The 20,630-nt window shown below is 41.8% G+C and overlaps 3 protein-coding genes across 9 annotated transcripts; 1 reads left to right on the forward strand and 2 right to left on the reverse strand.

Moving 5' to 3' along the window:
- The first annotated feature begins 5,248 nt into the window (after nt 1–5,248).
- On the forward strand, nt 5,249–8,601 carry LOC104418414 (39S ribosomal protein L47, mitochondrial). Of its 3 annotated transcripts, none has more exons than XM_010029754.3 (4): nt 5,249–5,406; nt 6,313–6,501; nt 7,842–7,999; nt 8,160–8,601. In XM_010029754.3, exons 1-4 carry the CDS (start codon nt 5,253–5,255, stop codon nt 8,265–8,267), a joined length of 609 nt encoding a protein of 202 aa, XP_010028056.3. In that variant the 5' UTR covers nt 5,249–5,252; the 3' UTR covers nt 8,268–8,601. The 3 variants fall into 3 exon arrangements, with proteins under 3 accessions (XP_010028056.3, XP_039163804.1, XP_039163805.1); XM_039307870.1 differs by having other exon boundaries at nt 5,333–5,471; XM_039307871.1 differs by lacking the exon at nt 5,249–5,406 and adding an exon at nt 5,539–6,151.
- A 725-nt stretch (nt 8,602–9,326) lies between these two features.
- LOC104418419 (rac-like GTP-binding protein ARAC8) lies at nt 9,327–14,499 on the reverse strand. The gene is made up of 9 exons (XM_039307869.1): nt 14,481–14,499; nt 13,972–14,104; nt 13,551–13,638; nt 13,266–13,375; nt 13,123–13,186; nt 12,856–12,920; nt 12,707–12,772; nt 12,059–12,159; nt 9,327–9,665 (listed from the first exon to the last, which is right to left on the reverse strand). Exons 2-9 carry the CDS (start codon nt 14,074–14,076, stop codon nt 9,626–9,628), a joined length of 639 nt encoding a protein of 212 aa, XP_039163803.1. The 5' UTR covers nt 14,077–14,104; nt 14,481–14,499; the 3' UTR covers nt 9,327–9,625.
- A 1,402-nt stretch (nt 14,500–15,901) lies between these two features.
- Nucleotides 15,902–19,387, reverse strand: LOC104418429 (WAT1-related protein At5g40240). 5 transcript variants are annotated; one of them, XM_010029801.3, is made up of 8 exons: nt 19,106–19,387; nt 18,941–19,003; nt 18,722–18,838; nt 18,219–18,480; nt 17,990–18,148; nt 17,746–17,897; nt 16,818–16,975; nt 15,902–16,152 (listed from the first exon to the last, which is right to left on the reverse strand). In XM_010029801.3, the coding sequence occupies exons 1-7, from the start codon at nt 19,291–19,293 to the stop codon at nt 16,822–16,824; spliced, it is 1,095 nt and encodes a 364-aa protein (XP_010028103.2). In that variant the 5' UTR covers nt 19,294–19,387; the 3' UTR covers nt 15,902–16,152; nt 16,818–16,821. The 5 variants fall into 5 exon arrangements, with proteins under 5 accessions (XP_010028103.2, XP_018722499.2, XP_010028096.2 ...); XM_018866954.2 differs by having other exon boundaries at nt 15,902–16,188; XM_010029794.3 differs by lacking the exon at nt 15,902–16,152 and adding an exon at nt 16,276–16,726.
- Nucleotides 19,388–20,630: the final 1,243 nt, after the last annotated feature.

Below are 20,630 nucleotides of genomic sequence, written 5' to 3' on the forward strand. Positions count from 1 at the left end.
AATTGTTCTGTTTATTATAATAGCCAATGCAGCTTAGAGGGTGTGGTTCATTGTCCAGGAGCTTCCCACGTGGGGTGGAGTGTAAAGCTTTGAACTTGAGCAGGAAGATGTGGACAGGCTCCTTGCCATTTGCCACAACAGTACCCATCCGAGGCCCCTCGAAACACGCCGTCTGCCGTCCCTCTCACCGGCGTTTTGACCGGGGAAGAAGACCCATCAAATTCCAAAGATTAACAACGACAAAAATGCCCACTAAATCCGGGAAAGCCTTGCTATACCTTAACAAAAGTTCCCACCTTTAAAACCCATTAAAATGTCCGAGCCTCATTCCTCCCTCATTCCTCCGTATTTCTCGGCAATGAGTCCAGCACGTTCCGCTGATGGGGGGCGAAAGGACGCCACTGCCCACGGCCGGGAGCCGGAGCGGCGCGCCCACCGGAATCAATCATTGAGGGGCGAGGGCAGAACGGTCATTTCCTCGCCGGCCGGGGCCCCGATCACGTGCGGTCGGGGAGCTCGGCCCGACGGGATCCGCTGCGGGACTCCCACACGGGGGCTACAGTGCGGTCGCACCGACCGACAAACCTACGCTATCCCAATCCCCGATTGGCCCACTGTATGCGCGACGCGTGTACGGACGGCGCGACTCCGCGTCCCACCGGATCACATCACAGCTGGCGGAATTTTTGGGGCGCTCTGATTGGTCGTTGGGCCTAGGGGACGGTGCCCGTAGCGCGCCTTTTTTTCTTCAGGGGAGGAACGTGCGCCGTGCGGTTTACCTCGGTTTTTGATATTGAACGCTTCCTGACTTTTTAGGACAACGGGAAAAGTGTCGGGCCCGATTGGGCCTGTCATTGGCCTCTCATTTCTAACCCAAAGATTAGGGCTAAATCGCAAGCTTCCGACTTCATGTCCAGCCCTAAATTTGCGCCGAACTTTGTTTCGAATTTATTCGCACGTCCAGATTCCGTCACTGGTTCCTTCAATATTGTCGATATTAGGAGATTACTGTTGTTTCTTGCAGGACGAGGGTATTGATGAAATTCTAATAATGAACTTCTAGCTAGTTCTGACTTTTGAACAAGTTGACGAATTTGAGATTAGAAGTGAAAGTTGAGGATGTTTTATGAGATAAAAGATAAGTTTAGGGCAGAATCAGGATTGGACTTAAACTTCTCGCTCTAGTCATAAATTTGCCCCATCCAAAACATTGAAAGAGGTTTGGATGGAAAATTTGAGTCTTGATAATGAACTTCTAACATGTCGATAATTTTGAGTAAAGCTAATAATGACTTTTATACGGATAGGTAGATTTGGGATTAGAGCGAAGGTTATGAATTTTTTTATGAGACAAAAAAAATTATTGGCGGAATTAAGATTAAACCTAATATTTGAGGTTGTTTTAGGGAATTGGCTCAAAATAATAATTTAATTTGCCTTTTTATACAATATTTCGCGAGAACAGGTTACATCTAGAACTTCCTCAAGTTTCAGGGTTTGCTTTTTCTTCACGCCCATGGAAGTATTTTTTTCTACAAAGAAGGCGGAATCTTCCATAGAAAATTTTGTGCGTGCAATTCCAGGTGCATTTGTCTATGCAACGAGACAAATTCTCTCACGAAAACACCCGAGTGTAATTGCATGTGGAAGTCTACTTGGAAAATCACATGGTGATGCAAGAAAGCACTTTTTTTTTCAAATTGGAAAAGGCCAATTTAGTGCGACACGTATTGACAAGTTCGTGAAACGATCCCTTTTTTCCTCAATTTTATCAGGTAGGGAAAGACATTGACCCTGTGCAAGGAAATAAGACCAGCAGTTAAATTGACTGGTTGATAGATCCTAGGATTTTAGGATTTTGTTTTTGTTAACGTGAAAAGGGCTTTAGCAAGGGGTCCCATAAAAGGGATAAAGCTTGACAAGTGCAGAACAGATAGAAAGCTAACCAATGGACTGCAAAAGTTTTGACCTGGTTTTGCTGATTTCCAGGGCGGTGATTAGGCCTTTTGATAAAATAAAAAAAAGACAAGTGATGTAAGATTTTGCGTGGGGCAATGGTCATTGAACCAGACGCATACGCGTGCTCATCTCCTTCCAGTGACTTCTTCTGGTGTGGTGGTATCTGTCATCCTGGATTGGACGAGGTCGCTTTCTTGAGATGGACGAAGGGCATGGAAAGCGTCATTGACTCTTTGGATTGATCAAGTCCGAGAGGCTTTTGAAACTCGTGGTTACGCATTCGAGGGTGGCACCGAGGGGTTCGCAGGTTCGGGATTCATTGCATATACATCAGATTGTATGTACCTAATCCAATGGTTTTATCAAAAACAATTCGACAAGATGCTTGTCAGTCAAAAGATTGGGAATAAAATAAGACTAGGAACCCGAGTAATGACAAATGCAGCATGAATTTTGTAGTGTATGTACGCCCGCATAGTTCCTGCACCAGCATGATTGTCTCCCTCTTTTTGCTTCAAGGTGAAGGTAACCATGCCAGGGGGATTGCTTACTTGATCGTTCTTTTGACAGATTTGTCAACCCATCTAATTGAAAATGGCAGAGAAAGAAAACAAAAGCAACAAAAATGAGATAAGAGTGTGCTGAGATCTGGTTGGGGAAATTTGAATTGGAGGGGAAGAGGAGCGGGATGATCTTGTCCTCTTCAGGGATGACCCTGTTGAAGATATTCCCATCGAGTTTTTTAGAGGGCATAGCTACACGTCAAAATCAGATCGGCGGGGGGCCTCAAAGAAAGATATCAAGAACGCTTTGAAAACTCCTGATTGTGTAAATGATTTTGAAAAGTTTGCAAGAAAGGGTGTGCACTGGAGCCAAAACTACAGTACTGAGGGTGAAAAAAGTGGGAAACGATGGGCATCCTTGAAACTAAGGAAAAAAAGAGCGGGGAGAAATGAACAGATCCAAAGATGAAAACAAGGGAAGGAACATGGAAGTTGCTTTCACTTGCTTTGCAAGATAATCCAAAATAATATCATACTTTCTGGTGGGCTTCCCCATGCAAAAGGGACCACATGTCGGATTGGCAAAAATTCTCTGGCTTGTTCTGCACTTTTTTGGGGGTCCTGAGGGAGAGAGATATGGTAATTGGGCTGGTTCTTTCTTGATGGGTATTTCACTGTCTCTCTGCAGAAGTTCTTCTGCAAGTATCCTGGTTTTTTTGGCCTTAGTTCTGATGGCGTTCGTTCAGTCTTCGGGTCTGGAAAAAGGGAGATTCAGGAAATCAGAACGATGGCAGAGAAGGCTTCTTTCGCCTTCTTGCATGCATCGATGCGATCGAAGTTCCTTCATTTGCACTCTCCTTTCCCCCATTGGGACCAGGGTCTTGATGGGATTTTCTTAGGCCAGGAGGGGTTGCCAAGGAGGTGGGGACAGAAAGTGCAAAAACTGCTCTTGGTTCTTGCCAAAAGACGCAATGGAAGTGAGCTTCCCATCTACGTAAGAACGATTCTATGGTTACATTAGTTGACTTGCAAAATTAGCAATTTCAGCTACGTGGTGAGTTTCAATCGACCCTTTAAGGACACACTTGTTGACAACCCTAGGGACATGGCTGCTATGGCTTGCCCTAATTTCTTGCTCACTACATTCATGACATTCTGACCATAAAAGCACCTTATTGCTAGGCGTAGCAGGTTTTGCATATCAAAAGAACAGTACCTGCTCTTTGTGACATAAACTCCTCTTTTTTTACACGTAACCATGAATGTCACTTGGTGTGGAATCCATATTACTTATTGAACAAGAACTGCTACTACGCGTGCATTAAATCTGGTCAATAAAGATGGAGAGAAAGAGACCCTCAAACGACCAGCATTAAATTCAATTCCTATCTCCCCTATATTCCTTGGTTTTTTTTCTGGACCACCCCTCTATTCCTCAATTATTTGACCTTAAACTAAATGTCCCTACCTCATCCCCCACCCAATTCCCTTACCGCTTAAGTGTAAGATGAATTGTAAAAATCCTGACTTCTTATTATTAATTGCTTGGAGTAATGTACAACTTTATGGGTCTAAATAATTTCTTTAAAAAACCCTAAATTTTAATTTTAGTTCCAATTCGCCATTAACGTTTTGAGACAAAAAAATTTAAACTTTACTTCTATCCCAATTCTACCTGAACAATTTTTTTGTCCAGAGAAAACCCAGACTTTAATTTCAATTCCAAATTTGTCTCAATTTTTTTTGTTGTCTAAAAATCACTAATCTTTAATCTAATCTCAAGTCCATCCTCGTGAACCCTTCTCTATCCAAAAATGGTCCAAAATAAATATAAAGGACCAATATTCACAAGTGAAAAATGAAAATAAAAAATGAAAATTCTATTTAAATTTTCATGGGAAAGTAATATAGTAGCTAAAGTTATATAATCTTCAATAAACAAAAGTCCAACACTTCTTATGGACCTAACGGTGATTTTTTTTATGGGTGAGCATTGGTCTAGAGTCAATCTTGGACCGGCCCAACCTGACGAGACTTGGTGCTCCAGTTCCTTGGGGGGACTAGGTCGATCCTTGGATCTTAAACCCCCAAACTCTACATTGTACAAATTGGTCCTCAATTGTAAGAGTTTATGATTGATCAAACCCTATATGTATCATATATTATATCTAATATATTATATATTATATGCTTTAGTCTACTATAAATCCCAACGCCTCCAATTTGCTATGTAAATTAAAAAGTAGAAAGAAACCAACCCTAATTCGACTAAAAAACAAGAGAAACCCTCTTCACTCACCTCAATCTCGCTTTCTCGCCTACTTGCCTTACTCACCTTACTCACCACTCCCCTCGCATGTTTGTTTTTATGATTTATTGCTTTTAGTATATATAAAATTTCTATTATTACCTTATCCTACATTTATGTTCGATATGTATTAGTATTCATAATTTGATTGTTTAATGTTACGTTGTTGATGGATATATAATTTGAAATAGTGTGTTTATCCTTTTAAAAATACAAAAAATGAAAAAAAAAATTGGTTGGTCCAATGTTAACCTTCAAATCAAATCAGATACGTATGGTCAGTCTGGTCCTTGATCCTAGGCTCAACAGGCCATCAATTTCAAAAGTTAAGGACTAACACTGGCTGATCCCTTGGCTAGGTGTTGGATGGTCTCAATCTGGATCATACTCACACCTAGCTTCTTTCCCTTTGCCCTTTCTTTTTGCGATGGGATGGGCTCAAATCGGACCCAGTTTTTGGGCTATTGGGCCCAACGGGCCCCATGTCTGCAACTATCTTCTTCCTCCTCCTCCTCCTCCTGTCGAAGCAACCCGCTCAAACAGTCTCAAGAACTCCACAGCTTCAGCGCTCTCTCTCTTCCTCCTCTGTCGCTCGCCGGGAGTTCTGCTTCGCAGAGATCAAGAAACCCTCCGACGGTATCGTCCCAGTCATTCTCTCTCTCGCTCTAATTTCGCGTGACTTCTCTACTTCGGTTCTCCCGGTTCTTTCTCTCTCTTTCTCTTTCTCGTTCTTGTTCTTGTTCTTGTTCCCTCCTTCGATTGGATTCCGACTGCACTAGGCGCTTGACATGTGGCTTTCGGCTAGTGTCTTGTGTACGTCTCGCTATAATTGCCTAACCCATGGCGTGAGATTTGGAAACTGCTAGTGGGCTGTTCTCTTTGTGTGGGCGCTCGTCTTTACTGCGCCAAGTGTTCGGTGAAATGTCTCAATCAAAAATGATGGGAACTACTCACCCGTCCTCCCTGGTCCATTTCTGCGCCCTCTTTTCCACGCCTTGTGGTTGAATGTCATGTCGGTATGGCTGGAGAAGTTGCATTAATTGGAGCTGACCGATTCTTTGAGTTCGGTTGAGTGTGTTTACCAGCGAAGTAAAACATGCTTCGTGTTATGGTGGAAGTTTATGAAATCCCATTGATCTTGACCTGATCGTGCTTCCGTATTAATTTTTGATGTGGAAAACTAGGCACAACTTAACTATTGTTAACTTGATTTCTCTGGGTGGTTAGAAGAGTTGAGAAGATACTCATCATGAATTGAGTGCAGCAGATGACAATGTTTGATGGAGCGGGGCACGATTTTGCAATGTTCCCATGAAGTACCTTCCTTGAAGAGTTGAAGTTTAAAGGAAAAAAAGAACACTTTGATTGATTTCGCAAAATTGTAGTCTTTTAGCTGTCTCTTTGAGTTCTTTGATGATGGAATTATTTGAAAATGTTTCGCTTTGTTTCTCTTTTTCAAATTGATATGTGAGTTCTGTTGTTTGCCGCTGATTGGTTTATTATGATCATATGACTTCTTCTTTTATGTGTTCTCTTATGCAGCCATCTGGTCAAGATCAATGTTATTGTCAAGATTCTTTGGCAGAGCACTTTTTGCTGCTGCTAGAACAGAGTCTTCTGCTGGGACTGCCGCTGCTGCTTCGGCGGCTACATCTAGGACAGGACACAACCCTCTCGAGGCATTCTTTGAGGCAGATAGAAACCCAGAGAATGACACCCCTGTTGTCTATGGTACAAGCTTCTCCTTTTGCTAAATGAATGCTCGTTTCACATGCATGTTCGATTAAGAAGGAAAGACTATATGATGCTTGAAAAGATACAAGTGGGAACCTGTTGAATTTGTAGGAGGTCAAGTTCACATTGGAAGTTGCATGAGATGATATATATGCCTGTCTTCTGTACTGAACAGCTTTTAGTTACAGCTGACCATCACATGGCCTAGTCGGCCCCGAAGACTAAAAAACCTGTGTGTGGCCTATGCACTTATCATGTAGCCACATGAGTAAAGGAACTGGTATTTTGAAAGGGGAGCTAATGTGGTCGAATTAGAGTAGACCGTCTGTTCCGGTTATTACAGTGATTGAATTCGTCCAGGCCATGAATAAGTGTAGTTTCTGCCATCATCTTGCATATTGGCAGTGCCACCACTAGGAAGGGATTCAACTTGTGGTATAAATACTATCTTAAATCACACTATAAACAAGCATTTCAAAAGCAACATATTACAAGAGTAGCAGCTTTATGTGTGCCCGTTAAAATGACTGAGATGTGCAATAGTGCAGGACGGGATACCGTGTGTGGTTATTTGTGTTGGGGAGATGGGTATGTTTAGGCTGTATTAGACTATGCATTGTGTAAATACTAGCTGGACTTCAGTGAATGAGCATGTATTGCCGGCCTAGAATTGTACTTAAGAGGCACAGTATAGGATTGTCCGGTTAACTAATAAGTCATAATGTGGGGTCGTGTGGTTCACTCATAAAAGGCATAACATGTTCGGTCCCACATAACAGACACATATCCATGGATTGAGTTTATTCAATTTACTAAATTCAGCGTAAGGCGGGCAACTTTTTAAGGATATCTATCTGGTCAACAAATGAGGAATCTAAGATATGGATTGGGATTGAACAGGTAGCTCGAATATGAAGATTCAGTTCAGTTATTGGTGTAAGCTAACAGGACTCAAGCACAGAAAATTGCGCATCTTCATGAAAACTGTTTGATTAATTTGCTCATGAGTAACCTAATGATTGCCTGAAGTTATAATGAAGATGTAGGTGATTAACATTCATCAGGGTCCTGGTACTCTACCCTCCTGAAAAGTGTGATGGTCCTAATGATGATCCTGCATATTTCTTCCTTTTCAGCCTATCCATTCATTAGATAGATGAGATCGCTCAGGACTTGATTTATTCTGTAGGCCAACAACACCATCTAAAGCCTTTATCTCTTAGAGGGTCTGATACGAAGTCATTGAGCCATCATTCATAAGTCCTCGTTCTCTGTGATGGATAATGCATACTTGCAATCGAATGTTCTTACATCCCTTGGTGGCTTATAATTTTCAGGTCGAAGTTGGAAGGCGCCTGAACTGCGCTTAAAGTCGTGGGACGATCTTCACAAGCTTTGGTACGTTCTGCTCAAGGAAAAAAACATGCTGATGTCTCAACGGCAGATGCTTCATGCACAAAATCTGAGGTTTCCCAATCCAGAACGCCTCCCCAAGGTGGATGTTGCCTTTGCTCCTTCCTTTTCTGAATGAATTCGTCACTCCTCAAAAGTGTTCTTTCACGCTTGGACTGGCATCAGGGTGCTATGACCCAAACAAAAGTTGACTTGAAATGGCACCGTTGCTAATAGCATCTCTTTATCATCAATGGATTCAGGTGAGGAAATCGATGTGTCGCATCAAGCATGTGCTCACTGAGAGAGCTATTGAAGAACCGGATCCCAGGAGGTCTGCTGAGATGAAAAGAATGATAAATGCTTTGTGAGCACTTTATGAGTTTTTCCGTATCCTACCAGGTGAGGGAAACTCTCTGGTACTGACTACTGAGCCCGCAAGACTGCAAGTTTTTGGCGAGGGAGCTTCGCATCTTTAGTATTTCAGAAACAAGAAACATATTGTTATCCTGCTGATGGCCTTCTGAATGGATTTTCTCTTTTATTTCCGCGTAGGTCAGAATACATGTTGATTCAGTGAAACACTTCTTTTTGTTTATGAATCATGATAGTAGTGTGGAGATGCCCACTTTGTTAAAGAGCATGCACAATATCACATGACGACATGCGCTTTGCGGCCTGATATATCCAAATGGTTTATATCCATTGCAACTATAGATCGTATCATCAATTGCCCTTGGAAAGTTTGTGAAGTACACTTTATCAGATATGCCATGCGTTGGAAACTTCGGACTATTTTTTTGAAATATAAATGATTTGCAATTTTATTTTATTTTCTTATAATCTCTTATGTCATTTTTAGAATGACGAATTCAAGCATGAATTATTATTGGTGATGAAAAAAAAATTACGAATTAAGTTTTTCTAAGTGATTTAAACAACTTTTTTTAGAAAAATGTTTTGTAAATCAATTATATTTTGCGTAACAAGCGTGTCCTGTTCAATTTACTCCACTGTAAAAGTAGGAGCGTAAACTGAACGATTGTGGATAATCGTAGGAACTGGAAGGACCAAAGCCAGTAAGAGATTCCAACTGATGAAATAAAACTGATAAATGGAGACAATTTGCACTCCTGAGCGAGTTAAGAAAGCAAAACACCAGTGAAATCAACTTTAAAAAGTTTCGGGTGGATGAACAAGAAGGGTCTTAAGATCTCGATTCAGCAGGTTCAGGTGACGCTTTAATTTAGCAGTTTCTGCTTGATTCCATAAAGGTAAGAGTCCTATGCTTGAGTTGAGTCGGCGTCAGCAATCAGCATTCTGTGAAGCTTTGAATTACCATTTTTCTTATCAGGACTCGACTCAGACAAAGTTGAAACCACACTGGTGAGAACAGGACATAACTAAAGAAGATATGATGCACGCAAAACTAGCGTTAAGAAATTAAATTTCTCCTTTTTTCCTCTGTAGAATATTCAATGCTTTACACAACCAAAAGAGGGAAATCAGTGGAAAGATGCAACTTCATCAGTCATTGCCACAAAATGGCAAAACGAATGCTAAGGGAATAAAACCGAAAACAAGCCATGCAAGTAGAAAATTTATCTACAAAGTACACACATGAACAGCTAACTAGCCAGTCTGATGATGAACCAATCCTTGTCAGCGTTCACACGGAGCCATTACCAGAAGTGACGGCACATATACATCCTAGCAGCTTAGGCGCAATTCACTTCAGACATGGGAAGCTCCTACCGCAAAAGATGTTCCTGCAATCCACACAAGCACCAGCATATGTTACTACAGTTCGACAGGAAAGAACAGGCAGCAATCAATTCTAAAGACTTTTTGCCTCTATTAACTCATAAAATAAAGCCTCAGAAGGACAGAAATTGAACAGAGAGGCAAAGGGAAGAGAGAATGATCCTTGCCCTTCCGTCTGAGAAGTACCATAAAGATTGTACTTTCTTTTAGTTAGGGGTTGGGAAGGAGATGCATAATGTATGGGATGCACCCAACGCAAGGTTGTCCTTTCCTCTCACAACTTTTTCTCCAACACAATTGATGTACTATTCCATCAAGCGTGATCTACAGGATGCATCTGATGCTGTGTTGTTGTTTCTCATAATTTTCATCACCAAACACCATCTATTGGCATTTCTATTTCCATTCATGAGAATATTGGTTCTTGCAGCATTGCCACCTCCCTTAGCTTCACTCCACTCAATCTCACCCACCTCTCTTAAGGTAGATACATTGACATGGCTATGCTCTTTTGCACCAAATAATTGTGCTATATCCATTACTGTGGTTGCAGAACATTTATCCACAAAGTGATAGTTGAGAGACTTCATGGGACTTTGACAGAATCAATAGAAGCATTAACAGCAAGAGCAAAAAGGTCTAGAGGCAACAAGTATGCAAAGAGGTAAGGAAGTTTGAAATCAGAGATCATACAGACAATTTGGGCTTTGGGATAACGTGATAATGGCCAGGTAAGGATTGACAGCGAGGCTGAAAAATTACTACAAGGATGAAGGTCATATAATATCATTTGGTTTCTCAAAATATTTCTGTCAGAAGTGTCTTAAGCATATTTCAAATTGAAAATTAAGAGTAAATGTACAAGAGATCAGGGAAATTTTTTTTGGAGGACCATGGGACAAGCCATGTTAAAACTGGCAATACCATTAGGTGATTTGAGGTGGCTCATACTTTTTAACTTTTAACTTTTCACTTCTCCTTCTAGTATTTATGATATAACTTTTATATCAAATATTAGAAGTATTTATGCTCTGTTACAACGAATACATCTCATCATATTTTAATTGTTAGTTTTGGATTAGACATTTGTGCACTCAAATTCAAGTTGATATCAGAGTTAGAAATCTCGAGTTCAATTCCTCATACTGTCCTCCACTCATTTATGAGTTTCCATTTCATTATGGGTAGCAAGGTCAAGCAATTCTTTCACTCCCCATTATCAGGTTCTCAAATAAGGCCTTCATCATCAAATCGACCTTCATGCAGAGGGGAGCATTAAGCTATTACGTACATTTTGTGTCGAATTTTAATAACTTAAACTTTTAGAGTAAATGGTTATGCACTTGAATCAAGTGCTTAAAAACGTAAAGATCAAAGTTAAAATTCATTTGAAATCATGTGAAATTCACATGTTCTTTAATGATGGGAAACCCACCTGAGGTGAGTAAACCTCACATGCAACTAATTTCATGGGCCAGGTAGAATGTAACCCAAATCCTTAAATGGCTCAAATGTAATTATTTACACTTGGAGGTGTGAAAAGATTAAACTGTGCCATGCGCCTAATCCACACACCCTAGTCTGAATTGTTAGGCAAAAGAGACATAACTACCTTTTGACTTAAGTGATGTCAACCCAAATACATCCTTAGTTTCTAATAGGAGCAAGCTGAACCAAAAAAAGCTTATGCGCATTATAAGGAAAACTGAGATCTATGGGAAGATTAAAATGCTATATAGTTACTGGTAGCTGTAGATCACAAGTCCAACCTAGGTTGGCTCGAACATGAAAAGCAATTCAACAGCTGAATGGATAAGGGGGAAAAAGTTCAAGCAGTCAAGTTTGACCACTAACTAGGGCATGACCACTGTACTAAGTAGTTGTTAGAGGTGAAGTACCAGAAGCACGGAAAGTTTCAAATGGAAGGCAATGGCAAAATGTAAGAGGAATATTTTAAACATCCTACCACCTTTAAACAGAAGATATATTCTAATCAGTGCTTTCTGAACCAGTGACATGAAAAACAGTAAGAGGCAGGTAACAGTTCGACTGGTTCACTTGTCAATTCTATACTTGCGGATGTCATCAATGAATTAACTCTTTTAATAATGCTAGACTAAACCACCCTCTGCCAGAAAGGGCAAATGTGTGAGCCATTTCAAATTAAGCAGTGGTAATTCAACTGCAAGCCTTTGTGTTTTTTGTGAAATTAAGTCTCTCTCAATCCGGCTAAGAGATGAATATAGATAACCACAAATATATGGTTCTCACAGACTTGGACTTGACCCAAAACACCCACAATTATATGTGCTACAAAGTAAACTTAGCTTCACACAGTCTGCATATCCTTCACAGTTAATGTAATAAGCCTCAGAGGTAGAAAAATTCCAGCACTCACACAAACCATCCTCGATGTGGTTTTTTCTTCTTCCTCTCCTTTTGTTTCTGAGGTGGTTTGATCACTACCCTGATTGCAGCATCAAACACTGCCTTAACATTCTGCATTTGCATCAGAGAGCAAGCATCAGTATGCTGATGTATTTATGCATCAGATCATTAGCATAGGGACATCACTCGAAGTTAAAAGTCCGAGTAACAACAAGGATAAGCACCCACAATCTCAAGAATCAAGATATCGGGTGATGACACAGTCAGCTATTGAGAGTAATCAAAGGTCAAATAGCTAGCAGAGCAATATACCTAGAGGATCTAATATCAGATTCCACTGAATGCTTTGGTATGGAGTTCATCAGATGACACCCTAAGGACAGGTAAAGTTCCCTTCTTCAACCTCAGGAAACGCTCATTGATGCTCACTTGAAATCACAATTAAGTTCGTATACTACTACAACCAAGCTCCTGGAACTTGTTTTTTTTTTGGGGTTGCAGACAGGTCTGGGTCAGTCATTAATGTTTGATGATTTCCTTTTATCTTTTCATAAATAAAAGTCAACCATTTCCCAGACTCCCTACATTTCTAACCGTCATAATGCTAGATGCAATTAAAGAAATCATGTATGTCAATACAGGTTAGTCTGTACTTTACCTGCTGAGTTTTTGAGCTGCATTCTATGTAATACATGGCACCAATCTGTTTGCGCATTTCCTCACCCTGAGTATAAAAAATGGCAATCAACAACAGGGACCGATGTACACCACAGGAAAAATACTGCTGACCGATAACGGAAACCTAACTTGAGCAGTGGTCACGGGAACCAGTCCAGGATGATCAGCCATATAGTGTTTATCATCACGAAGATCTAAATGTCAATAGAAAAGCCAGAACCCAGTGAGAGGCATTAGTAAGTGCATTAATTGGGGATATCCACCAATGAGCAATAACAATATTCAGTTAGTTGTGTATTGTACCCGACATTCAGATTTGATAAGAAGCAACAGAAAGCAAAAGAAGACTTATTTGAAATCTGTTCGCTACTGTGAAAATAAATTCTTTCTACTCACCCATTTTGGTTCCTACAAGGACAAGAGGAATGCCAGGAGCATGATGCTGGAGTTCTGGGATCCACTGGCCAAGACAGGAGCGGACAGTTGAGATACACGCGCAAGAAAAATTAGGAAATTTAATGCGCGAATTCCCAGCTTACCTTTTTCAGGACATTCTCGTAACTAGCACGGCTAACTAATGAAAAGGCCAAGACAAAGACATCTGCTCCTCTATAGCTCAAGGGCCTTAATCTATTGTAATCCTCCTGCCCTACAAAATGGTAAAAGTACGTCACGGGAGACAATGCCATGACCCACATGGCAAATTAGTCGCAGTAAACCCAGTTCCCTCATAAGTTCTGACTCAGAGATATATATGTATGAAACTACCCAATATAAAATATATGTGGAAAACTGGAATTGATCTGAAAGTCCCAATTCCTCACCAGCTGTGTCCCAAAGACCCAAGTTGACGGTGATGCCTTCAACCACCACATTAGCGCTGAAATTATCAAACACTGTGGGTATGTAGTCCTGATAAATATACAAATGTTTAGACTGGAATAACAAGAAACGCTACAAAGTGGTAAAAGGCACTGCTCGACAAAAGCTAAGAGTCCTGCATAAATTACATAAAGAAGAAAGACAAGGAAACCTCTCCACAAACACGTAATTTTCAGTGAAATCTCAAACCAATACTGAACAACACTCTTGCGATGAAAACAGAAGTGAAGAGAAAGCAATCGGTGCTATGAGGAAAAGGGCAAAAGCTGCAAAACCCAGAAACAAGGACCCATAAAGTCGAACGAAAGAAAAAAAATTTAAGCTCCCCAGAGAAATCTTTCGGGGAAAAGAAAGCACACATACAGTCGGGAACTTGTTGCTGGTGTAGCAGATGAGCATGCAAGTCTTGCCCACGGCCCCATCGCCCACCGTCACGCACTTGATGAATTTCGATGCGTTCGCAGCCATTTCAAGAACGTCGAGAGAGAGAGAGAGAAACAGAGAGAGAGACAGACGGACAGGATGAAACTGAAGAAGCTAAAAATTCGGAGGATCAAAACCCAACTCGCGGTGGGTTAGGTGGGGAGGATTTAATGGGGGTGGTTTTCTTGAATCCAAAGGGACAGCGGAAGTCAGTGAGCGGGGCGGATGATCACATGATCCTCGCTCGCCCGCTGTCGCCGCCGCAGAGCAGATCGTCCTCCGCAGTCCTTCGTCGTTCTTGAGACTACCCACTTGGCGAACTGAAGAACCCGGGACGCTCTGGCCATGGGATTCCCTTCGATTCCGATCTTTCCTCAATACAATATCGCCTTGCTCTTAATAATAGACAACTTCCCCATTCGTCAACCTCACGTCCACAGAAAGAGAAAGAGAGAGAGAGAGAGAGAGAGAGAGAGAGAGACTGCGGACTTGGATTTTCCAAGGAGTCCAATCAACTTGCCAACGCCCAAGCAAAGCCTTTTTATTATGTAAACACTAGGAGTAAAGTTTCCAGCTTTTTAGCAGATATGTTCTAGCTAGGATTATTTTTCTCTTCCCAATTTTTAGCACATGTGATTAATAAATTCTTTACAAAAAAAGGTCTTGACGATCTGATGTTAGCAGCGCAAGGTAACTCTAACAAATGTTCACGAAAGGTAGCTGTGTGAATTGCAACTTTTTCGATTCAGAAAAGATGCGAATGTGATTTCGAACCCGGAACCTCGGTACCAAAAAGTAGCACGTCGTGTGCATGAGTATGATTTAAGCAAGGGCGTGACCGCACTTTTTAAGAATTTATGGGAAAGGACCATCCATAGGAATCTTCAAGGTTGTCACATTTAATGAGCCAAAGTAAAAAAAAAAAATTCTACATATGCCATCACATGATGGCCCGATGTTTTCTCTGGTCCAGGCAAAGAACCGTGATGGGCAAGACAGAGTCAACGCAACACCGAAATCAACCGTTTTGGGAACGCTTGACTTGACTGGTATGGCGTTTGCAATCCGACAATCATTTATGAACAACCTCAGAAAAGGCCAAGAACCAACGTATGATCAACGGACCCATCAACGATGAAACACTGACAAGATCCAGCCTGAATCGGCTCAAGTTGATCCCTAAAAACATCAATGACTCCATAAGAACGGACCGGTGGAGATGTCAGGGCCCGCAAGCAGCTCTTTTTACCAGCCGACCTCTGGAAGCCGACCTGTGGAAACGACAATAACTTTGCAAAAAATGAGAGGGAAAGAAAGAGAGATTCGTTTGTTCTTTTCCCTTTATGAAGCGCGATTCGATGATTTCTTTCCGCTATCAAATATCCAAAAACTACAACTTTACTATATGGATTATCGATGTCCCGGATAATGTCCAACAAGTTTAATATTATTTGACAGTCCACGTCTATCTTGATGATGATCTCTAGCATGGCTTGTTCCTCAATCTTGTGAAAACAGAACTGAAGTTACTTCTGTGGTTAAGAGATTTATCAAAAGAAAATAAAGCTTGGAGTGCAATAACGGGAGAGAGAGAGAGAGAGAGAGAGAGAAGTTAGTTCAAGACCAACCAGTCAAAAGATAACTCTGAAGATCGACAAAGTGAAAATCTAGAATAATTACAGGGCTTTAAGAGGGTTTGGTGGAAGGCATAAATAAGGTTTAAGCAATGATGCCAAGCCACACATCCGTGCAATGGGCACGTCCTGGGATCAAATCCATGAGGAAGCAATGGGATCCGCGGGATTCTTACAGCCGGAGAAAAAGTAAGCAATGATAACAAGCGAAAAGATTATTCTTTTACCATCAGTGCTAGATAAATTATCTTCCTCCATGGCAATATGAATTTTGGTCTTGGAATAAACCTCTGTGGAGATGAAGAAAATGAGATGGGAAGAGGGAGATATACACATATAATCCAATCCTGGAAGCTTGTCAAGCCAACTAAAATTATGCTCGTTGTCCCATGCCATTAGCAATCTAGCATTCATGTAGATTGCCTACCTTCAACGGGTGGCAGCAGGTGGCAGGGTCCAACCAAACACAACCGCAAGCTGCAAGTATCTAGTACAGAGAGAAAGGCATGCACCACATGATTGCCTGGTCATAAAGTGCAAGTAGGTACTCCATCTTTAGTTAGCACCGGGAAGGAGCTTTATACTACCAGCTCAAGAATCAAACAACATATACAGAAAAGCGTCCTGGAGCCCCAGAATACATACGGACACCATTTTTCACTATATGCTCGTGAATAACTCATACAAGATGAATAGGAAGATCAAGGCCCAGTCCACCTTTCTTATTATAGAAAGCATTACAATCATCAGGGAAAACAAAAGCAACATCGCAATTTTCTATATGCATAAGTACAACTTCACAATGCACTAGCCAGTTCTATCTGGACCAACGGAGGGACAAGGTCATTCCTAGACTAGATTGAGGTCATTGCTTTTATGAATAGCTGACCACTTGTCAACACTTGTACTGAGGACAGCCCTATTGCATGTGCACGCCTTCTTGATAGTAGAACTAATACTGCGATCTAAGATTGCTTTTATGAATAGCTGACCACTTGTCAACACTTGTACTAAGGACAGCCCCATTGCATGTGCACGCCTTCTTGATAGTAGAACTAGTACTGCGATCTAAGATAATTATTGCACATAATTTTGAATATTTTGCACAAGTCGGCATACATGGAGGAAAAATCTTAAAGAAAAGAAACTAACCAGCTTAATTTATATTCACGTGGCTCTCAAGTAACGGGGTTTTCTGGGAAGGTGATTGCAGCTCACCACTTGTGCAATTTCTACCATCCTCTTCTTCTTGAGACATTGCCCAAATAACCCCATAAAAGCCAGCCACAATTACAACAGCTCCAACGACACTGCACACGAAGCATAAAAAGTTGTGAATACTCTACATATTGTAAGCAGTGTCAAAAGTTTGATGAGCAGGGATTATGTCATTGAGAATTTCAAGGAAGCTCATTATCTGGGGAAAATGGATCTTTTATCATCACAAACAACAATATCAGGAAAATAAATCATCAAACAAAAGATTTTTTCTCAGTTGTCCATAGCCAATCTCCATGATGCCTCATTTGAACTCCTCAGCATGTAAATAAGGTTTGAATAAGAGTTGAAGTACTTCCTGCATCTTGGTGACATCCATTTAGACAGTTGCTGATTAATGCCATATATTTCTAACATGTTCTTTCTCTGAAACTGGAGTGATGGCTTGACAATGCACTCGACTTGATGGGAATGCTGACTAATAAATCTTAACATGCCAATCATTTACCCAATCTACTTGATAGAGGATCTTTAGATAACTGACCATCGCTTTAGTTTTGTGACTGTCTTCTGATGCTAGAATGTAAACTATCGACAGTTGCAGAAAATGAAAGAGGAGAGCGCATTAGATTCAAGACGTGCTACTTCCTTTCCAAATATATCTTTTGCTTGGCCGGTTTCCAATATAGCCTTTGTGTAACACTCAAACATGTTCCTCGCCTCAAAATATTTATTGATTTCATACTAATTTCTTTCTATTGAAATGCTGACCAACTACACAACATCTATGACACCAAGTGATTGACAGTAAGCTGGGGTGACTGGCAGTGGAGAAGTAAGGGGTGGTGAAGAAGGTTCTTACCTGCCGACATGGAGGGCATCACCAAGGAAAATGGCACCCATTATGGCAGCTATACCAATGCTTAAGGGTTTAAACATTGCCACAAAAGTAGGACCTTTCTTGTGTATGCACCAGGAACAAACGCAAAAGGTCACCACATTCCCAACTATCGCCTTTGGAGAAAGGGCAAAAATAAAAACATGTAAATTTTACAGCAAGATGGTAAACAAGATTTGTCAAACTTGAAAGTTATATTAATGCTCACTGTGTAGATGACTGCAATGACCTCAATACTGAGCCCTAGTTTCCAAGCTTTTAGATCTCTTTCTGCAATTAGAGCAACTACTGCAGATTGAAGAGTCCCAAAGAAGCAACAGAAGGAGACCAAAGTCACCTCTGATGGATACGATTTCAGAACTGCTGCCTTTAAATGAACAGCAAAAGTCAGTTGGCCCCATTTCCGTGAGAAATAGCAAAGAAAGTTCGCACACTACCTGAGCCGTATTCCATGTTGCCAAAGATAAACTAGCGGCTGCCAGGAACATGCCACCGATAACCCAATTAGGGACACCAGCCAACAAAGCTTTGCTGGGTTGTGTTGTTGGTAAGCTCTCATCAGGGTAAGGAATAGCAGATATGCCACCACCTATTACAGGACCTTTATACAGCGTCACGATTAAGGCTCCGCAAATGGACACCATGGTGCCAAGAATTTTGATTTGGCTTCTCGAGCTCCTCAAGTTCAATTTTTCAATCCTACAGGAGCGGCAAAAGAAGATGGCATCAATTCAACTCGCAAAGATCACAATTCTACACCGAATTCCCACTCGGAAGCATCGATTTTCTAAACTAGCTGGAGTTCCTATCGAGATCACGGAGATACTCTCATTTCTACTACTTTTGCTCCTGGAATTGCAGGCCTATTCGATCACTCGCTCGCACAAGAGAATTATCCATGCCGCGAACCGCGCTAAATGCTGGAAAATCGAAGGCGAACCTGAAGCTAACCGCCAGCAAAAAGGTGAAAGCGGGTACTAAATTCCCCATAGCAGAAGCGAGCGTGGGCGAACTATAGCTCACTCCAGCGAATACGCAATTCTGCATCGTCGTTATCCTACAAAACAGAACTCTCAATCAAGGCAGATGATCAAAGACAGAGCAACCCCAACATAACTCACTCGATCAAAGCTCTCAAGTTCCGTCCTTTATCACTTACCCGACCAGCGCAAGGAAGAAGAACTTGCAGAGCACCGAGAAGGTAAGCGGGGGCCTCTTCTCCCTGCCACGAGCTCGCACGAAAAAGCAACCGCCGCCGATCAGCCGCGCCGGCGGAGGAACGAGCAAACGAAACGGCGACGGAAATGGCGGGGAAAAAGATTACCTTTGGATGATGGAGACAGGGAGGAGGAGGAGGGAGGCGAGGGCGTTGGAGTAGACGAGGAAGACGAAGCGGCTCATCCCTCTGGACATGGCCGCCTTGCTCAGCGTCGTCAGGCCCACGTCGAGGCACTCGATCGCCACCATCGCCGCCACCGGCAGCGACCGGAGCAGCCACGGCCTCGCCTCCATCGCCGTCGCTCGCCGCCGCGCGTCGCCGTCGGTGCTGGGAGGAGCTGGCTTAAGCTTGGCCGCCAGTAGTAGTTAAGAAGGATTGCGTGCGCGGTTCTCGAGCTCCCCATTGGCTGGGAAAGTGAAGAGAGAGACGACAAGAACGTTAATTTCTTCGAATAGGAAAAATGTATTAAAAAAATCGAAACTTTAGGACATAAATGCACTGTGGCAACAAGTTTTAGGATTTTTGTACTGAAAAAAGACATCTTTTATGGATCTTTGGACGTACCACTTCCGTGAGGACATAGATAGAACTTGTTAAAGTCGAACAAAGTGGCCTGCTCATTGGTCGAAAGAGCAGCATCGGATTGGAAGCGGCCTGTGTTTAGCGGGCGGGACGGCGTGGGAGTCGGTTTCGAGGCTCCGACAGCTATCGGGTCCGTCGGCACGGCGGTGATCGGGCTCTCTTCGTCTCTCTGTGTTTCTACACATGCATCCACACCTGCTGAGAGTAAATCAAAATGGTACTCAACTCTGGTATTTGGGTCAGCAAAGAGCCAACCATTCGGCAATCATGCCCAAGATGTGCATACAGTGTATGCCATACGCTGTTTCCATTTCTTTTCAAGTACTTACCAATACTAAGAATGCAAAGGCGATTGACAAAGATTGGAATCACCTGATGATTCAAAAACTGTTTCTTTTACGCGGAAAATGGCTAATTTTGAAAAGACATTATCCGGAATATGATGATGAAAATTCATTCACCATGAATGTTGCGGAATTTTTTAATTTAGTAGAATTGAAATTGGCCTGCTTAACCGGTGTTATAGGATATTCGCTGACATACTCCTTCGAAAAAGCAAAATGCGCATGAAAATCTGATCAATGGTCCACGTTACAGAAAGGAGACGATGATATGACGACTCAAATGTATGCTTTGAGCAACCTTTTACCTTTAATCAGTTTACTGTACTCTAGCATGCGCTGCCAATCTTTCTCTGTTTTTGGAGATGCTTTGACCGGTTGGTCCTCGTGCCTTTCTAAGGATTGATTAGATTCCAGTCAAGCTCTGTGCATAGGACAAAGGCATGGTTAGAGTAGTCTTCTGAGGTAGTTAGAATGGGCACGTGATTGAAGATGGTTGCGAGGTCGATATCGTTAGGTTGTACTTAATTTAAGATGAAAGGGAAGTTCTTTGGTCTGAGATCTGTAGATTTCTCATTGAGAAAGGAGAGCGTTTCATTCCAGGAGATGCGGATTTCTCCTTTTTTGATTCTGGTTGTACAAACCGGCCAGCAAGCTAACGCTGAGTTTGTGAAAGTAGAACGGGCTCGATGTAATATGAAAATGCA

This window comes from Eucalyptus grandis, chromosome 2 (assembly GCF_016545825.1).
Source record: "Eucalyptus grandis isolate ANBG69807.140 chromosome 2, ASM1654582v1, whole genome shotgun sequence".
Classification (NCBI taxonomy): domain Eukaryota; kingdom Viridiplantae; phylum Streptophyta; class Magnoliopsida; order Myrtales; family Myrtaceae; genus Eucalyptus; species Eucalyptus grandis.